This window comes from Gymnoscopelus braueri (assembly GCF_963280865.1).
Source record: "Gymnoscopelus braueri genome assembly, chromosome: 14".
NCBI classification, from domain to species: domain Eukaryota; kingdom Metazoa; phylum Chordata; class Actinopteri; order Myctophiformes; family Myctophidae; genus Gymnoscopelus; species Gymnoscopelus braueri.
In genome coordinates, this window is record NC_137619.1 from 20,841,355 (window position 1) to 20,859,628 (window position 18,274).

The 18,274-nt window shown below is 43.9% G+C and overlaps 1 protein-coding gene across 2 annotated transcripts in view; it reads right to left on the reverse strand.

Moving 5' to 3' along the window:
- ehbp1 (EH domain binding protein 1) overlaps positions 1 to 18,274 on the reverse strand; it is a 211,459-nt gene that overhangs the window by 15,155 nt on the left and 178,030 nt on the right. For both annotated transcript variants that reach the window (XM_080448704.1, XM_080448703.1), the window contains exon 21: positions 114 to 213. In XM_080448704.1, coding sequence (XP_080304830.1) covers positions 114 to 213 — 100 coding nt within the window. The remainder of the gene's footprint in view (positions 1 to 113; positions 214 to 18,274) is intronic.

Consider the following 18,274-nt stretch of genomic DNA (forward strand, 5'->3'; position numbering starts at 1 on the left):
AGCGTGACAACTGCCCCCTGGAGCGTGGAGCACCATTTCCCCCCGCTCCACTCCGCTCGTATGCTCTGGTGTGTGTGCGTGCGTGTGTAATAACGTGTCAGTCAGTTACTTACAGTAGAGAGAGTTGGTTCTGTCGTCTGATCAGGGCATTCTTCTTATTAACCAACATGAACCACTCTTGCATCATTGACTCTTCTTCCTCCTTATTGTTACCTAGAGAGAGAGAGAGAGAGAGAGAGAGAGAGAGATTTGGTTACACATCTGGTAGGACACCATTCCCATGATCAGAACCACTTAGACGTTGAGCTGTTGCTCCCGTTTAATCGTTGTGACATACAGTATATGAACTTTGTAACATACAACTGTAGAAGCCAAACACCAGATTACGTCAGTAAACGACATCATCAGATACAAGGTCATGTGTGCCTTTTATCCCCTCCTTCTCTCCAAACAGTGGCTGCAGTAACATTATCTTCTTCTACTGAAATAGTATGGTACACATAATACTATGCTCCACAATTCACAATTAACCACTTATAGAGGGGGTGTGATAAAAAGCGTTAAAAATACATTTTCATTTAATTTCAACTTTAAGTTCTTAGACAGTATTATAATGTACCTAACAGTACTTTTACATACACTCTTACATACACAGGTTAATACTGTTTATGTATGAGAAATAGATTACAGTGCAACTGCGCACACACACAGGAGATAAATGCTGATAAACATACTCCTACTGTACCCACAGAGCTTAAAGACGTTTAAGAGATGTTTGTGTGAGCCCCTGTGAGTGCAAGTCAGGGGCACATGTTCCAACATATGCTTGTGTAAACACACACACACACACACACACACACACACACTTCACACCGTGCATTCCCGATGTCAATACGACTCCTAGCGGAGCCTGGATTAGCTGAGCGATTACCGTCGAGCTGCTTTACAGACTGGAGTCTCTCTCACTGTTAGGGCAGCACATATCCCTCACACATCACTCAACCTGAGCCGTCACAAAAAAATATAGAAACAGCTTTAACACCTGCCGACAGTTAATGTTGCACTATACACAACACACACACTCGCTCGCTCAACTTAACACCTGCTGACACTCAGTGTAATGCAGTTTATACATCATGCATACAGTACATATGCATGCATGCACTTACATGCATGTGTGCACACACACACACACACACATGCACACGTACAGTACAAACACAGGCACTCGTGCATGTGCACGCACACACTGCCACAATGCCACATGGAAAGTGGCTCAGCAGCCATAAGGCCACTGGCAGTAGACTGCTAAAGAGATTTTCCCCCCCGGACAATGATCGAGCATGCCATGATCGAGCCATGATCGAGCTTGGCAATGTAAAGAAAAATAAGCTTGGGAAATGCTATTACCTACCCCAGCCCGAAAGCCCCCTCCCCAAGCCTGTGTGATGCTTGATGAGCAATGTAAAGGACCCTGGCACTGGTCATTTTACAGCATCTGCATGCTCACAATGTTTACTTTAGACGTTGAGAACCTAGGACTAACAGCACCTTCAAGCACCTTAAGCACTAGAACAATGGTCAAAACGGTTGTCCTAGTAATAATTCCCCCTTCTCTTTTTTGTTTACAATTACAAATTAGGTATCTTGCAGACGCTCTTATCTAGAGCGACTTACAAGTGCCAAATCGGAATAATCAGAATAAGCATGAGGTCTAGTCAATAAACCTAAAGGTAAATAGTGCAGAGAGAACGATATAGAAACTCGAAGAAACTTGGATACCAGATCCAAATCACATTCTTATTTGTGGTCAAGAAAAAACAATCCCAGAAAAAACAACATGATAACAAGTGATCAAGATATATCTGCATTGCAAACCTATCTAAAGAGGTGAGTCTTCAGACTACGGTGGAAAATTAGGAGTGAGTCTGCAGTTCTGACTGCAATGGGCAGTTCATTTCACAGTTTAGGAGCCAGGAGGGATAAGAGCCTAGGACGTGTGGAGCATTGTCCAGGGTGTTTTTATTCTTGTTGTTGTATATATATTTTTTACTTTTTACATTATTATTATTATTTAAATTACTATTACTAACGCTGTTACAATGTCTGAGGAGCTAAACAAAAATAAATGTTGCTCTTATGTACCTGTACACAAGATGTAACAATAAAGACCACCTTGAACCAATTAATACCACATCATTCTCTTTACAGACTTTTTTTGACACTCCCTGGGTTAAATTGACAGTCAGGATATGGCGCAGTATCTGAGCTGGATTCCTAACATACATTTAAATTTGCTGTAGTGCAGGCTGTAACGCACTCTTCAATTTTTAAGACACCAAAACAGGCTATAATCAGGAACAGCATATATATATATTGTCAATGTCTATACAAATACTTCCCAACATACCCATCCTAACAAATAGGAGCTGTTCTCACCTGGTAATCCACAGGTATTATACATGTTCTATATATAATGGACAAAAAGAAAAACAGTAAAAATAAATAAATAAATAAAAGCGTTCATAACATGTGTCATTAACCTGACAGTCATTATGGTTTGTGAAAAGGAGGGATGAATCGGAGAAAAGAGGCAAGGTGAGAGATGGTCTCAGAGAGCTTATGTTATAATCTCTCTCTCTCATTTCCTTCCCCTCTCCCAGGAGGAGTGTGTAATAGCCGTCTACCTCTGACATGCATCACAACAGAATTAAAACTAAGTCGACACTTTAAAACAGCTCTTTAAATTGGGAGACGTTAAGAGGCTGGCGAACATTAAGAGTGTTCCTGTTGAGAGGAAAACACTTTAAAATGTACCTGATGTGACTGGCTAGTTCTTCTTTACCGTGGAATTCATACATTCATTAAATCCTGTTACGTACTTCAATTGTTCCTCAAGTACTTGATATGTAGTACTGTAGAGTACTTTATATTTCTCCCTTGTCTAATTTTTTATACTATAAAAATACTACAAGAATAGTACAAATATACATAAAATGTACAGTATAATGCGCACACACACACACACATTCTCCTACTCTGCCTTCAACCAGTCATCTTTTTCTCTCTGCACACACACATTCTCTTTCCCTCTCTTCAGCCTCCCTTCTCTCTCACACACACGGAAAACCTTAGGGGATATTGTATCAACTTACCTATCCCTTACCCTAACCTTGTCATATCCGCTCTACAGTAACTCTAACCTCATGAAACTGCATTGAATTCACATTGGGGACACCAGTTCTGTCCGCAATTACACATGCATCTGCAATCAACTGTTTTGATGTCCAAAATTTGTCCCAAAATGTTGCAGGAAAATGCACACATGATGAAGCAATGCTGAGTCGTCAACAGAAAAAGGCAGAGTGGTATTTGTGTGTGCAATGTATGTTGTGTGTGTGTGTGTGTGTGTGTGTGTGTGTGTGTGTGTGTGTGTGTGTGTGTGTGTGTGTGTGTGTGTGTGTGTGTGTGTGTGTGTGTGTGTGAATGTGGTGCAGGGACAGGTGTCTATGTGGATATTTGTGATGCTCTGAACCAGCAGATGTATGTAATTTCATTTAGGAGGGAGGGATCGAGCAAGAGAGTGAGGGAGGGAAAGACAGAGAGAGAGAAAGCAGTAGGATTTAGCAGAGTCGCGGCTCGTGGATTACTGTAGTCAACTTTGAAATGGACGACACTGGGAGGGGGGAATAAAGCCGATGCTGACAGGTCATTGTGCCGACTCGCAGTCAAATAAAACAAGCAAATAATAATGGCAAATATTAAGCCGCTGTGACATTGTAGCGCGGCCGGCTGGGAGACGAGAGGGGATTAGAAAGCTATATCCCCTGCTGCTAGTCCAACAGTCTGCCAGCGAGACAGTCAACAGACACGCACACAATCACCAGAGAGACAAGACCGACCGACAGCAGCCGTCAGCGAACCAGGCAGCAAGTCACAACAGTCATCATCCAGCCAGTTAGCAGTGTCACCTTCGTCTTTAAATTGAAATGTGCATCAAACTGTTTTTTTTGTTTTTGAATGTGCTACTCAACAACTAGTCGGTCAGAAGCAGAGAATGTAGGAATCTACAGACAGTCATAATTAAATGGAATGCTTTGTATTTGAATCTAGGTACAATTAATTAAGATGAGAGTGGTCCTCTGCAGATTAATGGAAATTGGAAAAATGGTTCTATCACGGCTGGGCCGGGTTACGTTCCCTGCGTGGCTCAAATGGTAGGGTGAGGCCCCAACAGTACCGGTGTTGAGGGTTCCAATCCCAACATAGCTCAGAGCAAGGCACTGGCAAACAACAGAGTGAGGACCCTGTTTGCCATATTCCATATGCCATAAACCAAACATACTTTATGTATGTCCTCATCGTGATGCAAAGCACTCTGGGTAACACGAGCGCCAAAGTTAAGAGTGACAATAAACACAAAGACGAAAAATATTACACAAAGGAACCAACTGCAGAACACACTGTGTTGTATGAAAACACATGGGTGTAAATATCCCTGGCAGGTGTTGTTGACATTGGCTCTGTGGTTCCAGCCTTGGCTGAGACGCCATGTTGGCTCTCTCGGGGGAGCCATCTTGGATCAAAGCATCCAGCGCCTTGGCAGGGAGCATTCTGGGTCGTCTTGCTGCTTGCCTTAACATGCATTCGAGCCATCGAGGCAGTGCAGAGCAGAATGGAATCGGGCCAACATTTACTTGCGATTGTAATGGCACTAATGTTGTCATCTGTACGTCTGATGTACTGGGTTTCCATATGGAAGAGAAACCTTATCGTTGTTAATATCATCCTCAGTGCTACTCCCTTATCAGAGGTACCGCCATGGCGAGAAACACAGACGCATAGATACAATCGACACACACACACATGCACTGACACAACCAAGGTACAACAGATACACACATCCTAACACTATCTGATTCCCTAGCTCCCTGTTCACTTGTTTCACACATGCAAGTGTGTACACACACACACACACACACACACACACACACACACACACACACACACGCACACACACACACACACACACACACACACACACACACGCACAAGTTAAATGAATGTGGAGGGAGAGTGATTACTTTCCTTAATGCTTGTGGAACAGCTAGTTATTGCAGGTTAGTGTGTGCTTTGGTGTGTGTGTGTGTGTGTGTGTGTGTGTGTGTGTGTAAGGGGGACAACATCCAAAACGTGTGAGAAAGAGAGAAAAAGAATAGGAGAGAGGAGAGAGATGGAGGTGGACACAGACAGAGAGAGCAAATGGGAGAAAAAGAGAAGGTGGCAGAGAGAGAGACAGAGCGAGAGAGAAAGTGCAAACAAACAATGAGTGAGTGATGGACAGAGAGGTAGCCTCAATAGCCAAATAAGATTAAGATAGCCATCTTGGCTAGTGTTCCCTACTCAGATAGGAATAATGAAAAGGCCCTGGGGTAATCACACCACTGTTGTTACTACTGTCCTACACACACACACACACACACACACACACACACACACACACACACACACACACACACACACACACACACACACACACACACACACACACACACACACACACACACACACACACACACACACACACACACAGTGTGTTCATTTAACTTTAACTTGAGAATGTACAAATACATTGAAAAATGCACATATTCGGAAATCACAAAGATACACAATATAATGAAACGCACAACCTTATACACATGCATGAACACACAGTTTGCACACACACGCACAGTGAAATAGTGGGTTAGTGTTCATTTATTATAATTTTTTTATTCAAAAATGTTAGAGTAGCCAATGATTGTTACCCCCTTTTTCTCCCCAATGTAGTCGTTATGCCAATGAATTCCTCCCCACACACATCTCTGTGTTGTCACTGCTGTTGTATTCTACCAACTCACCTGCCAGTGAGGAGCCCCCACCGGGAGGACTACTCCTCCCGCCCAACACTCACTGCCGACAGGTGCCGCCCCAGCCTGTAGGAGTACGTGCAATGACCAATGTCACCCTCCCCCGCCCGGCTTCCCTCCCCCAAACACAAACCCACAACCTTCCGTGGTGGGCAGGGACTTTGACTACTGTGCCACCCGAGCGCCTGGGTTAGTGTTCATTTAACTCTGAATAATCACTCTTTGGAGTGATTTCACTGTCCACACACACTCAAGGATGTGTACACTTTCTGTGTGTACACTGAGAGGCGTATATAAAGATCCATGCAAAAATGCACAAAGTAACAAACAGATTCTGAGCCAGGTTCAGATCAGAAATACACTATAACCTCTTACGGAGCTCTTATATGGCCGTGGTCGGCATCAGACTGATAACAGAAAGATGCTGACCTTTGATTTACCTATACGTCATTTACTGGAGTCCCTCAGGGCCCTATACTAGGCCCCCTATGTTTTGTAAATTGTTTGCTTTTTTAATACTGAATTATGATAAACAGTTGATTTATACTTGCTATCATAAGTAAGATGTTTAATAAACAGGACTGCATGAATTTCCACCACTGCTGAATTTGTATCACCCACCATTTTATGCCTAAATATCGATTCTGTAGTCATTATGGCAATATAATAATCATAAAATACAGTATATATATATATATATATACACATATACATATACATATACATATACATATACATATACATATACATAAAAATTCAGCCATCCCTAGTCCCAACTTCTTGGTGACTTGAAGGAAGGACGCTGGACAGAGAAAGACAGCCTGACAGAGAGAGTCAAGACGTACGCAGAGAGAGATAAGCGAGACAGACAGCGAAGGCGAGAGGAAAGCAAAACGGAAGTTAAAGAAAGCGAGCGTGGAAGAGGGAGGGAAAGGGCCTCGTTTAAAAGAGAGACGGACAGAAAGAAAGAAGTGACATGAAAAGCTGTGATCACAGCGTGTTCGTCTCATTTCTTCTCCCAGCGTTCACCCTGTTTAATCCAATAGCTGTTAATCCAATTTGTCTATCGGACATTTAAAAAGGAGGAGGAGAAGAGAAAGGGGAAACGGGAGGGATGAGGAAGAGGGGAGGTGTCGGGGGTGTTGGACCCAAACCTCTCGTCCTCGATGGCCAAGATGTTTTCTCTTTCTCTTTTTCCTTGTTCTCTCCGTCCGACCGTCCGATATCAGCGGGGATCGGGGAGTTAAGATTAAAGACGGGAAAAGACAGAAGGCTGGAGAGAGAAAAAGAAAGAGGGGCTGAATAGAACAGGATGAACATTGTTTCCTGTGATTGGGTACAAGCTCGTTAAGGGGCTGTCGCCGCAGCGATGTGAATATGCATGGGAGGGCGTAATCAGATGGGTTGGTGGCCGTGACTGGAGGGGGGGATTGTGGGTAAGTAGCTCCTACTGAAGGTTTGATTTAATTAATGTGAGTGGCAAAGCGGCTCCTCAAGGAGTCTTGTTAGCAAAGAGACTGAGAGAGAGAGAGAGAGAGAGAGAGAGAGAGAGAGAGAGAGAGAGAGAGAGAGAGAGACCTACACAGTAAAATCCTCAGTGTTGATTTATCCATTTGGTTACATTAATACAGTTCAATTAACACCCAGAATTATACGGTGTAGAACGGCAGAGAGAAGAGAGCGACAGAGAGATTAAAAAAGCAGGAGAGACTCACAGCCAGGCCTGGCATTAAAGGACGAGACAGGTTGAAAGGGAAGGCAGTGAGAGAACGAGTCAAAGCCATTTTCAAGTCAATCTGACAACTCACTCTCTCTCCTCTCTCTGTCAGAGCCTGCAGAGTAAATGGACCCTTATGGGTTATGGGGGTCCTTGAAATTAAAATGTTTTAGAACCTCTGGTGTAGCGTGTACGCTCGCGCGCGTGTGTGTGTGTGGTGGTGGTGTGGGGGGGGGGTCTAACAGTGCTGGGTCTTTTTAGCGGGCCCTCGACAGCACCACAATGGCTCCTGCGTTTCATTGAACCTGTACATAATATGGACTGAAAGGAAACACATGAACCTATTCACTCTCACACTCTGTCTCCATCCTTCACTCTCTTTCTCTCTCTCTTCTGGATGAAAAAGACAGGCAGAACAGAAAGAAAGAACTCCCTCCCGTCTCTCCCTTTCTCTCTCTCACACACACACACACACACACACACACACACACACACACACACACACACACACACACACACACACACACACACACACACACACACACACACACACACACACACACACACACACACACACACACACGGGGGGGGGGGGGGGGGGGGGGGTTCAATGGTTGCCTTTTCCACCGGTGTCATTTGTCAAACACTGCTTGCTTTGCAGCTTTCAATGAGATGGAGGAGAGAGTGAGAGAGTGAAAGGGTGAGAGAGTGAAAGAGTGAAAGAGAGAAAGAGAGAGAAATAAAGATAGTGAGGGAGTGTGTGTGTGTGTGTGTGTGTGTGTGTGTGTGTGTGTGTGTGTGTGTGTGTGTGTGTGTGTGTGTGTGTGTGTCTGGTGTCAGAATATGTACTGTATGAGAGACCTCAAGCTCTCACAGCAGACGTGTGTGTGTGTGTGTGTGTGTGTGTGTGTGTGTGTGTGTGTGTGTGTGTGTGTGTGTGTGTGTGTGTGGGGCTTAGCAATCACGTAATCAAGTGGTGTTAAACAGTGTTAAACATGGGAGAAACAGTGGTTGTGATAGTGAGATCTTGAGGTTGGGTGGAAGGGTGACGGTAATATTGTGTGTGTGTGTGTGTGTGTGTGTGTGTGTGTGTGTGTGTGTGTGTGTGTGTGTGTGTGATTATCTTTTGCTAAAGTCTCTTTTAATGAACGGTACAGCGGAGGGCCAGTGTACATACACTAACACAGCTCTTTGATGTCACTAGTGTGTGTGTGTGTGTGTGTGTGTGTGTGTGTGTGTGTGTGTGTGTGTGTGTGTGTGTGAGAGAGAGAGAGGATGACAAAGGCAAAGACTTTGGTTAAAGGATGAGTTTGCTCTGCTAACATGCATCATTTCATCTCTCTGTCTTACTCGTGCACACATCCTTGTGTATGCACACACACACACACACACACACACACACACACGTGTGCACACACTACGCACATTCCATCTCTTTTCCCTGTCATCCCTCTCACATGCAAGCACGCACACACACTTGGGCAAATATGTTTGACCTCTGAGCTAACAGCAGGACAACCTCCAGAAGACTCCCATCACCTCAGAGCTCTGTGTGTGTGTGTGTGTGTGTGTGTGTGTGTGTGTGTGTGTGTGTGTGTGTGTGTGTGTGTACACTACAAGCAAGGACAAACACAGTTCACCTAATAATAGATTTACTCTGGAGATGAAATGGTCATTTTATGAGGTTTCAACTTGAGGTGCCCAGTGTGTGTGTGTATGTGTGTAAAAACATTTTCTCACACACACTCCACAGTGCACACAACCTGTGCATTCTTTCTGCGACACACATACACAAATGAATGAATGCACACACATGCCCCCCCCACACACACAGTCTCTCATGCTTTCTTAATCAAGCTCCTATTTTCTGCAGCCTCCATCTATGCAGAGAAACTGATTTCAAACTGAACAACCAGCCTCATCCTGTCTTTGTGTGTTTAGTTAACCAACAAAGCCCAGAAATACACCAATGCCCTCCTACTAGCTCTCTGTGTATCCCACTGCAAAAGGCCAGCCACTGCAATCTCTCTCTCTCACTAAAACTCCCACACACACACACACACACACACACACACACACAGCCCCCCATCCCTCCACTCCTTCACCCCCTCGACTCCATCAAATTGCGTTTTTGCTGAGAATCAATAAACATTATCAGAGACTGGCAGACTATGGGCTGGAGGAGGCAGCTTCTGTCTGTCTGTTGACGCTCTGACCGCCCTGCCTCCACCACGCATGCATGCACGCACACACGCTTGCGCGCGCACGCACACACGCTTGCACGCGCACACACACACACACACACACACACACAGAAAGATTAGCACATACACACAAGGCATAGACATATAGACCGAGACACACACACGCAAGGAACTGACAGGTACACGCTAAAATCCTTGGCAAGAGCATTCAAATTGAAACAAATGGACCCGTAATTAACACTGAGGATGTTACTGCCTAGACAGATAACGAAACACGTGCACCCACATACACACGTGCAAGAAAAAACAGGCACAGGAAGGCAGACAAAAGGTGGTCGTTCCTAAGGAATCAATTCATCCAGACAGTTTACACGCCATTGTAAGTTGAGCGACCCACTCGTGACATTGCGGGTTCGAATCCGGCTTGCGACACCCGTCAACCTGTATTTCCTGTCTTTCCACTGTTCGATTATGAAAGTGCATGAATTCGCTTAAAGGTGATAGTTAAATACGTTTCCCATTACAGCTGTGTCAGCATCTGTCGCCAAGCGACAAAATTACAGTTGTACGGTACGTCAATAAGAGCCACTGTGCGTCTATGAAGACGTCAGGGACTTTGCACTGCCTCTCTAACCAATTAGAGCGCTCTGTGCTGGTCAGCTTCCTTTTAGCTTTAGTGTTAAACATCTCCCCCCACCCCCCCCCCCCCCCCCAACTCAGTCAAACAACGCTCTTAAAGAACCATTTCAAATGAGGGCTAAATTAGATGATTTCCAACCTGTCCCCAGGAAGTCAGGGAAAGGGGGATCTGCTGCACCTTCACCCCGTTTCTCAATTACCATCTGTCATTATTGTTACCACTCTTCATTACTGTTATTATCATCACACTTTTCACCTGGTTCCCAAACACATACACACACTCTAGGCTAGCTTATATTAGGTTGACGTGGCTGCTGTGTGTGTGTGTGTGTGTGTGTGTGTGTGTGTGTGTGTGTGTGTGTGTGTGTGTGTGTGTGTGTGTGTGTGTGTAAGTGTGAATAAAGGACGAGAGAGGGGGAGAATTGCGTTTTTTCAATATCAGAGCACTTCAGAAAATTAATATAGCAAAGACGGAGCAGATGAGATGAGAGGTTATGTGAGGGTGTGTGTGTGTGTGTGTTTGCAACCTAAGAGAGAAAAAAAAAGTCTGATTGGGGAGCTCACCTGCCGATACCCCCTAAAAAGGTATTTCATTAGTGAGCACTTTTACCAATGCGTCTCCGTGAACAAAAGGCTGAGCCACCCTACGCCTGCACTCCAGCTCTACACGGGCCCTCCAGCAAACCCGCTCGCAAGAACAAGCCAATGGCGGGGAGGAGGAGAAGAAAAGAGGAGAGGAGAAGAGAGAAAGAGAAGAGGCTATCCCTGTTCATAATCTCATGACAAAAGGCAAAAAGGCATCATCCTATTAACAGCGTGATCTTCACCAGCTAGCTGCTAGGCACTGAGGGAGGGGGTTCTATTATAGCCAGGGTGAGTAGGTGATAGCTGAATAGGGGATGTATGTATGTATGCGTGTGTGTGTGTGGGGGGGCGCACATGTCTCGCTATTAGCCCAAGATTGAGGGGAGGCATGTGGGTGTAAGGAGAAACAAAGACGCCGCACACCCCTTAGTCTCTCTCCGCTTGTTGCTTTGGACCTCCAGGGTCACAAGAGGCTGTGGTGATGCTGTACAGGAGGAGTGGGGTTGTGTCATCACACCGATATATTACTGTGCGCCTTATTTCAACACAACAGATGCGTTATCGCACGGCACGCTTCTTGGGGCGTTAATCAACTTGTTTGCTCGCCTTTTGCTTGGCGACACGTGGTGCCCGACGAAAAGAGACGCGTTTATACATAGTCATACGGGGGTTGTGTGTGCAGATAATAGCAGATCTACAATGGGATACGTTACGTTGTGAGCTTGTAGATCGTATATTTTCAGCACACGCCGCCGCTGTCGTATAAATCAGACTTCAAGCCACATTCGATAACACACAAGCAGCAGTAAAGACAGAGAATGATGAGAAAATGTCAGTGTGATGAAAGGAATGCAGGAGAGAGAAACTGATTAGACATGTGATTTCTTCTTCCTCTAGGTGGCGAGGGTGCTCGACTGCTTGCCTCAGGTTAAATGCACACGCTGTTAGCATGGCGAGTAGTAATGGACAGGTGTTTTGCCCTGTTGAACACCGTCATCAGGGCAGCATCAAGTATCTGTCCACTAGTACCACCGAGTCTAGGGGTTGAATCCACCGCGGTGCGTCCGATTTGGTGTTTGGGGGAGGGAAGGCAGGCAACGAGGGTGACCTTTGGCATTGCACTTGCTCATATGAGCTGGGGTGCCGCCTGTCAGCTCGGGGTGTCAAACAGGAGGAGTAGGACTGAGGTGCTAAGTCCTCCTGGTGGGGGCTCCTCACTGGCAGGTGAGAGAGTAGTCCTCCCCATAGAAGCGATAAAAATATCATAAAAAGCGATTTTTGCTTCCATAGGAGACATGCTGGCTTCCATGGAATCCAAATGACTGAAATCAGTCTTGGTGACTCAGAACTTTAATCCATGTGATAGCGTAGGAGAAGATTGATGTTTGCGAGGTGGAAAAGTGTAGAACCTCCCCACACGGACATATGGGTGGGGGATCTAATTAGCCTAACCCTGACCGGGAGAAAAAGTGGTAGAAATAATTGACTCGGAAAAAAATAAGTGCTAATCACACGCCATCTACCAACCATCTACTCTACTGGCGTACTCATACTCACTCACTCATACTGTAGTACTCACTACAGTAAGTGACAGAATAAATGTGTGTTCAACTTAACATGGTGAATGTGTGTCAGTAAAGGTCAAGGTTGCATGCATGTGTAGTTGTGTGCAAGTCTATGTATGTACACTGTGTGGAAGAAGTATGGTAGAAGAATTACACCTTATATTGTTATCATGTCTTATATGTTCTGACAATCTGAATCATAGAGATAAGATGCCATGGCACAGGCCTGGTATCTGTTGTTTTGGGAAGAGCTTGGTCCCATGACATAAGCACGTTCCTCTCTTATCTACGTATAGTAGCTGTGCTTTATCCCTGCTATCCTCAGAGAACTACTTTACCACCGCACGTAATGTTTAATGTACTTCTCTCATGTATTAAACTTCTATATTATAACGTAAAGTGTCTCCCATTCTGTTGGCATATTCAGTAACACTATAATATAATATTACATCGATTTTGAATATAATATATAGTTCAAACGTTTAAACACTCAAGAGGAGTAGTGTAGCTCAAGGACGTTTAAGGGCATAAGCCTAAAAATGTACCAGCGTATTACTGCTGAAACACACAAATATCATGGCAGAGCACGCACGCTCACCTGCGCACCGGCCTCGAAGTTGAGCCGCCTCATTTAAACACGTTGATAGGGAGAACTTGGAGGGACCTTTTTGGAAGAGACGTGACCAGTACAGATACTCGCCGCGATACCAGCGTCCTCCCCTCCCCTGCACCTCCTCTCATCATCTTACCACCTCCTCCTCCATTCTCCTCCTCTCCGGGCCGCTGAAAAGCCGGTGATGACCTGGGTGCGTAGCTTATTAACCTCCCTATCGCTCCTTATCAGCCAATGAATAGGCCAGTCATCTGCCCCTCCTCTCCCCACTCACTTCAGGGGTTGAGTTATTTCTTTTTTTTATTCTCTCTACTTATGTCAAGTCTATAATTTGATCCACGTGCAAAATAAAATATATATATACACATGTAAGGCACGGGTGTGTGCACGTGCACGGGTGTACATGCATGTTGGAGTGCGCAGGCATGTTTTCGAGTGGCCACGTATGTGTACATACCTAAGCACATATAGCGCCTAGTCACTGACACACACTGGTGCAGATATTCCACCGAAGCAGATAGACACACAGATACACATCGACAATCTATTTCAGTTTTCCACGCTGAGATTGAAAATGACACACCACACACACAGACACACAGACACACACACACACACACACACACACACACACATTAAAATCCTCAGTGTTGGTTTATCCATTTGTATACAAGTATACAAGATTGTGTTGTTAAATGTGTTAATGTTGTTAAATGTGTGTTTGAAAAATATTTAAAAAACACGTTTCCAAATTTTTTTAAACAGCAGATCTATAAGCTGTCAACGTGTCACATTGCGACGCGTTGAGAGCAGGCAGTAAGTATTCGCCGCTGGATGTGAATCCGATAAGGAAGTTAATGAAAATGCTGCAGTTCTCCTTAACTCATTGGCCGCCATTATCGCATTAACGCGATCTAATAAATAGCGCGCTTGGCCGCCAGGATCGCATTAATGCGATCTAACGTCTTTATTGATCTTTATGCTCTGATCACGCTATTCTGTTATGAATCAGGCTAAGTTTCGGGTTCCACTTACTTCAACCACCACTGCATCCGGTTCCATGACTTGGGTTCCGTTTTCGGTTTTACATTTTTCCCCCCAGTCATTTTCGACCATAATAGGGAAACAAACGGTTTTTCACACGCTATGAAAAGCGATCGGAGACCTCCCCTCCTATAATCTATGGTCTGGGTGACGAACAGTCAACCCCGTTGTGTATCACAAAGTAATTTTCGCCGATAACAGAATCTGGGACATTTCACTTCCGGTTCATGTGTTTCACTGTGTGAGTGGGTCTGGGAGGGGGCGAGTGTGATCGAGAGGCGATCAAGCTTGGTATGTGCTGCTCTCTGGTGGTGGAACGATCAAAACGATTCAAGTGTCAAGGTAGACTTTCTAGATGTGAATTAAATAACAAAATAACGAAACAAAAAAACACGAAAATCGCTGGCAAGGGCTGCTATGAACGAGGTTTTAACTCTGGCAGTCAATGAGTTAACAGCCTCCTAGAGGGTGTCACTATTTCCACCCCCCCCACTGGCTTCAGAATAATTACCACGCCATTGATTACAATGGGTATTTGATCGGACTTTACACTTGATTTTATTACCTTAACTCATTGACTGCAATTAACGAGTATACTCGTCATTTCAAACCAAGGCTCACACCGCCATTGACTTGTCATGTGGTGTTTTCAGTGGTTTACGATAGAGGGCACTCTTCCGCAGCCTGTGAATGATGATGATGAAGAGTACAGCCAAAGATCACGTGGTCACAACAAAATCAAGATGGTTTAGTTACCGTGTATAGGATTTATAAAAATTCAATCGCTTGTTTAAACTTCTTTCAATTACCATATGCTTTGATAAAATAGTAAATTATGGACCCATTAATTCATTACAATTGATGAAGGGCTTCTACTGGTTCTACTGATTGAATACCCACCCTGGCTGCCCTTCTAGCCAATAGCATTTGCTTCCGGTTGCTCATATCCAGACATTCCAAGATGCTGGATATGAATTCGCTGAAATAGTGGCTTCAAAGCGGGACTATAGAAACCAACGTCACAGCTCCCTTCGTCCATATTCATTTCACAGTCTATGGTTGAGAGCTTGCAGATCAGCTATTTTCAAATAGCCGATGTATAGATAGATAGATAGATAATTTTATTTCTGTGTCCTGCACACAAAGTGCCCAACCCTCATGGGTTTATAAGACACCATTTTACGTTTATAACATGTTTTACAATGTATTCACGTAGTACATTCAATTACATCTCAGAATTATACCTCAGCATTATACAGACTGTCTTCTATATATAGGGTCAAAGTGGTTCGACTGATTTTGATGCTATATTATTAACACATTTAGCTGGGGACCCCCTGGAACCTCCTGCAAGGAGCCCTGGGGGTCCCCGGACACTTTTAGAACCACTGCTGTAAGAAGAGCAGTTTGGTGGTGCTGGGACACCTAGACTGAACCCAGAGCAGATGCTCACTGAGATGATCACCAAGTGGAAGCAACAACTGCAGGCAGGGGTGCACCAAGTGTGTGTGTGTGTGTGTGTGTGTGTGTGTGTGTGTGTGTGTGTGTGTGTGTGTGTGTGTGTGTGTGTGTGTGTGTGTGTGTGTGAAGTAAAAGTATCATTACTACAATGCAGAAATACTCTGTTACAAGTACGAGTCTGGTATTCAGAATTTACTTGAGTAAAAGTATACAAAAGTATTGGCATCAAAATGTACTTAAAAGTACCATGTTAAATCTACAAAGTAACTGGTAACTAAAGTTGTCCAATAATTGTAGTGGAGTAAAAAGTACAATATTTGTCTCTAGTGGAGTAGAAGTAAAAGTATTGAAAATTGGAAATACTCCAGTAAAGTAAAAAGATTGTACTTGAGTACAGTACTGAGCAAATGTACTTAGTTACTTTCCACCACTGGAAAACAGAATGTGAGTGCACAACAAGTTCCTGAGTGTTCATTTTTGTGTGTATGATTGAGAGAGAGGGAGAAGGTGTGTGTTTGTGTTGGTGTGTGTATGAGAGAGAGAGAGAGAGAGAGAGAGAGAGAGAGAGAGAGAGAGAGAGAGAGAGAGAGAGAGAGAGAGAGAGAGAGAGAGAGAGAGAGAGAGAGAGCGCCAGCATACATGAATGGCTGATTTCTCCTCTGCTTTGATGGCATTAAAGAGCTCTCTTTCTCTCCATGTGAACGATGGCGGTTAAACGCTTCTCTCTCTCGCTCTCTCTCTCTCTCTCTGTTTCTCTCTCACTCTCTCTCCCATCTTTTTGACAAGAAGGGCCACCCAGCAAAAATCAACTGATGCAAAACGCCACACAGTAATCCCCCCCTCCACACCACCGCCCCTCCCCTGTCTCTCTCTTTAGTGTTTGACACAGTAGCCATTATCTGTGGGATTTAGACAAACCAAACCCTCCTCTGTTTGTTACGTTCTGCTCCTCCTGTGACTGCCCTGCTTCAGAGTGGCCAGGCTGCCTCACGTGCACACACACATACGCACACACACACACACACACAGGCTTGGGGGGGGGGTCCAGTGTCTCTTGGCTGGGTTCCACTCAAGCCTCCGCCTGGACTATGAGTAACTAAAGCCTGATTTATACTTTGTCGACGCCGCTAAAACAGGCGATCTACAAGCTCGCAACACGCCTTATCGCGATGCTTGTAGATCAGCTATTTCCGGTGAGTTTGCGTATAAATTAAGCATAACTCTCTGATTATCAAAAGTACAATGCATGGCATGGCATTATGCAAAGTAAAACCCAAGAGTGTTCATTTAACTCTGAAAGTGTAAAAACACCCATACACTTTCAGAGTTACATGAACACGTCAGGTTTTACTGTGTAGGGGGCTAATTACATTATTGAAATAAATACTTCAACATCACTGAAGTGTTATTTTCTTGAATGAAATACCTGTTGTATATCACTGTGTCTGTAATGGCTCAGTACACTGTATTATCACCAGATCAAAAGACAAGGACATAAAACTTCATACATTACATGGTCTCTGATAAATGGTACAAATTGGTGGTCAAAAGATCAATAAGGTTAATTATTGATTAACACGTTGTTATACATAACGTTGGAACTACTTGTGGCAGAAGGATGAGATTGATTGCGTTTGAAAGTTTGTCTCAAGCCATTTCTATTCCCTGTATTCCCTGTTTCCTAGACCAGTGGTTCCCAAACCTTTTAGCTCAAGGGCCAAAAGAGAACTTGGACATTTGCCCGGCACCCAAACTAGTGAAAATAGCAGATCTACAAGCTTGTAGATCTGCCATTTTCACTACTTGACTACTAATAAGAAAAAATTGTATTTATTTAAGGAAATTATTTTATTATTTTATTTTATTTATGAATTACTTTTGAAAAATGTTTATGAAAAGTTGTGATTTTTTTGTTTAAACCTTTTTATTTCTTTTGAAATAATATTTTTTTAAAGAAATGTAGGAAACGATAAAAAGGGGGGCATTTACTTTGCGACCCATAAAAAGTGGTCCGCGATCCAAACATGGGTCCCGATCCACTGTTTGGGTGGTGACATATGCACAGCTCTGGGTTGCCCTGTTATTATTACTACTGGCAGAATTAGGAATACAATTCTGTACAATTATATTTCTGTAGGGGCAGGCCAATTTCATTTATATAGCACACTTCAACAATGCAATTCAATGTGCTTTACACAGAACATCAAGCAAAGGAAGCACAATTATAAAATGACATTAGGATGCATAAAACAAAATAAGTAAAACAGACAATTACAGTGCAGAGGAGAAAGAAAAAGAAAAAAGAAAAGTAACTCAGTCAAAGGCAGCGGCAAACATAAAGGTCTTTAGTTGTGTTTTAAGAGAAATAAGAGTGGCAGCAGACCTGCCGTTTTCTGTAAAACATTCCGACACCAAAGGCTTCATGCTGACCACAGCTTCAAGCTACAAAAACACACATTGATAAAGCGTGGATAATGGTCAAATATTCTCAACTATGAACAACAGTATACTACATAAATATGAACCACACCAACCAA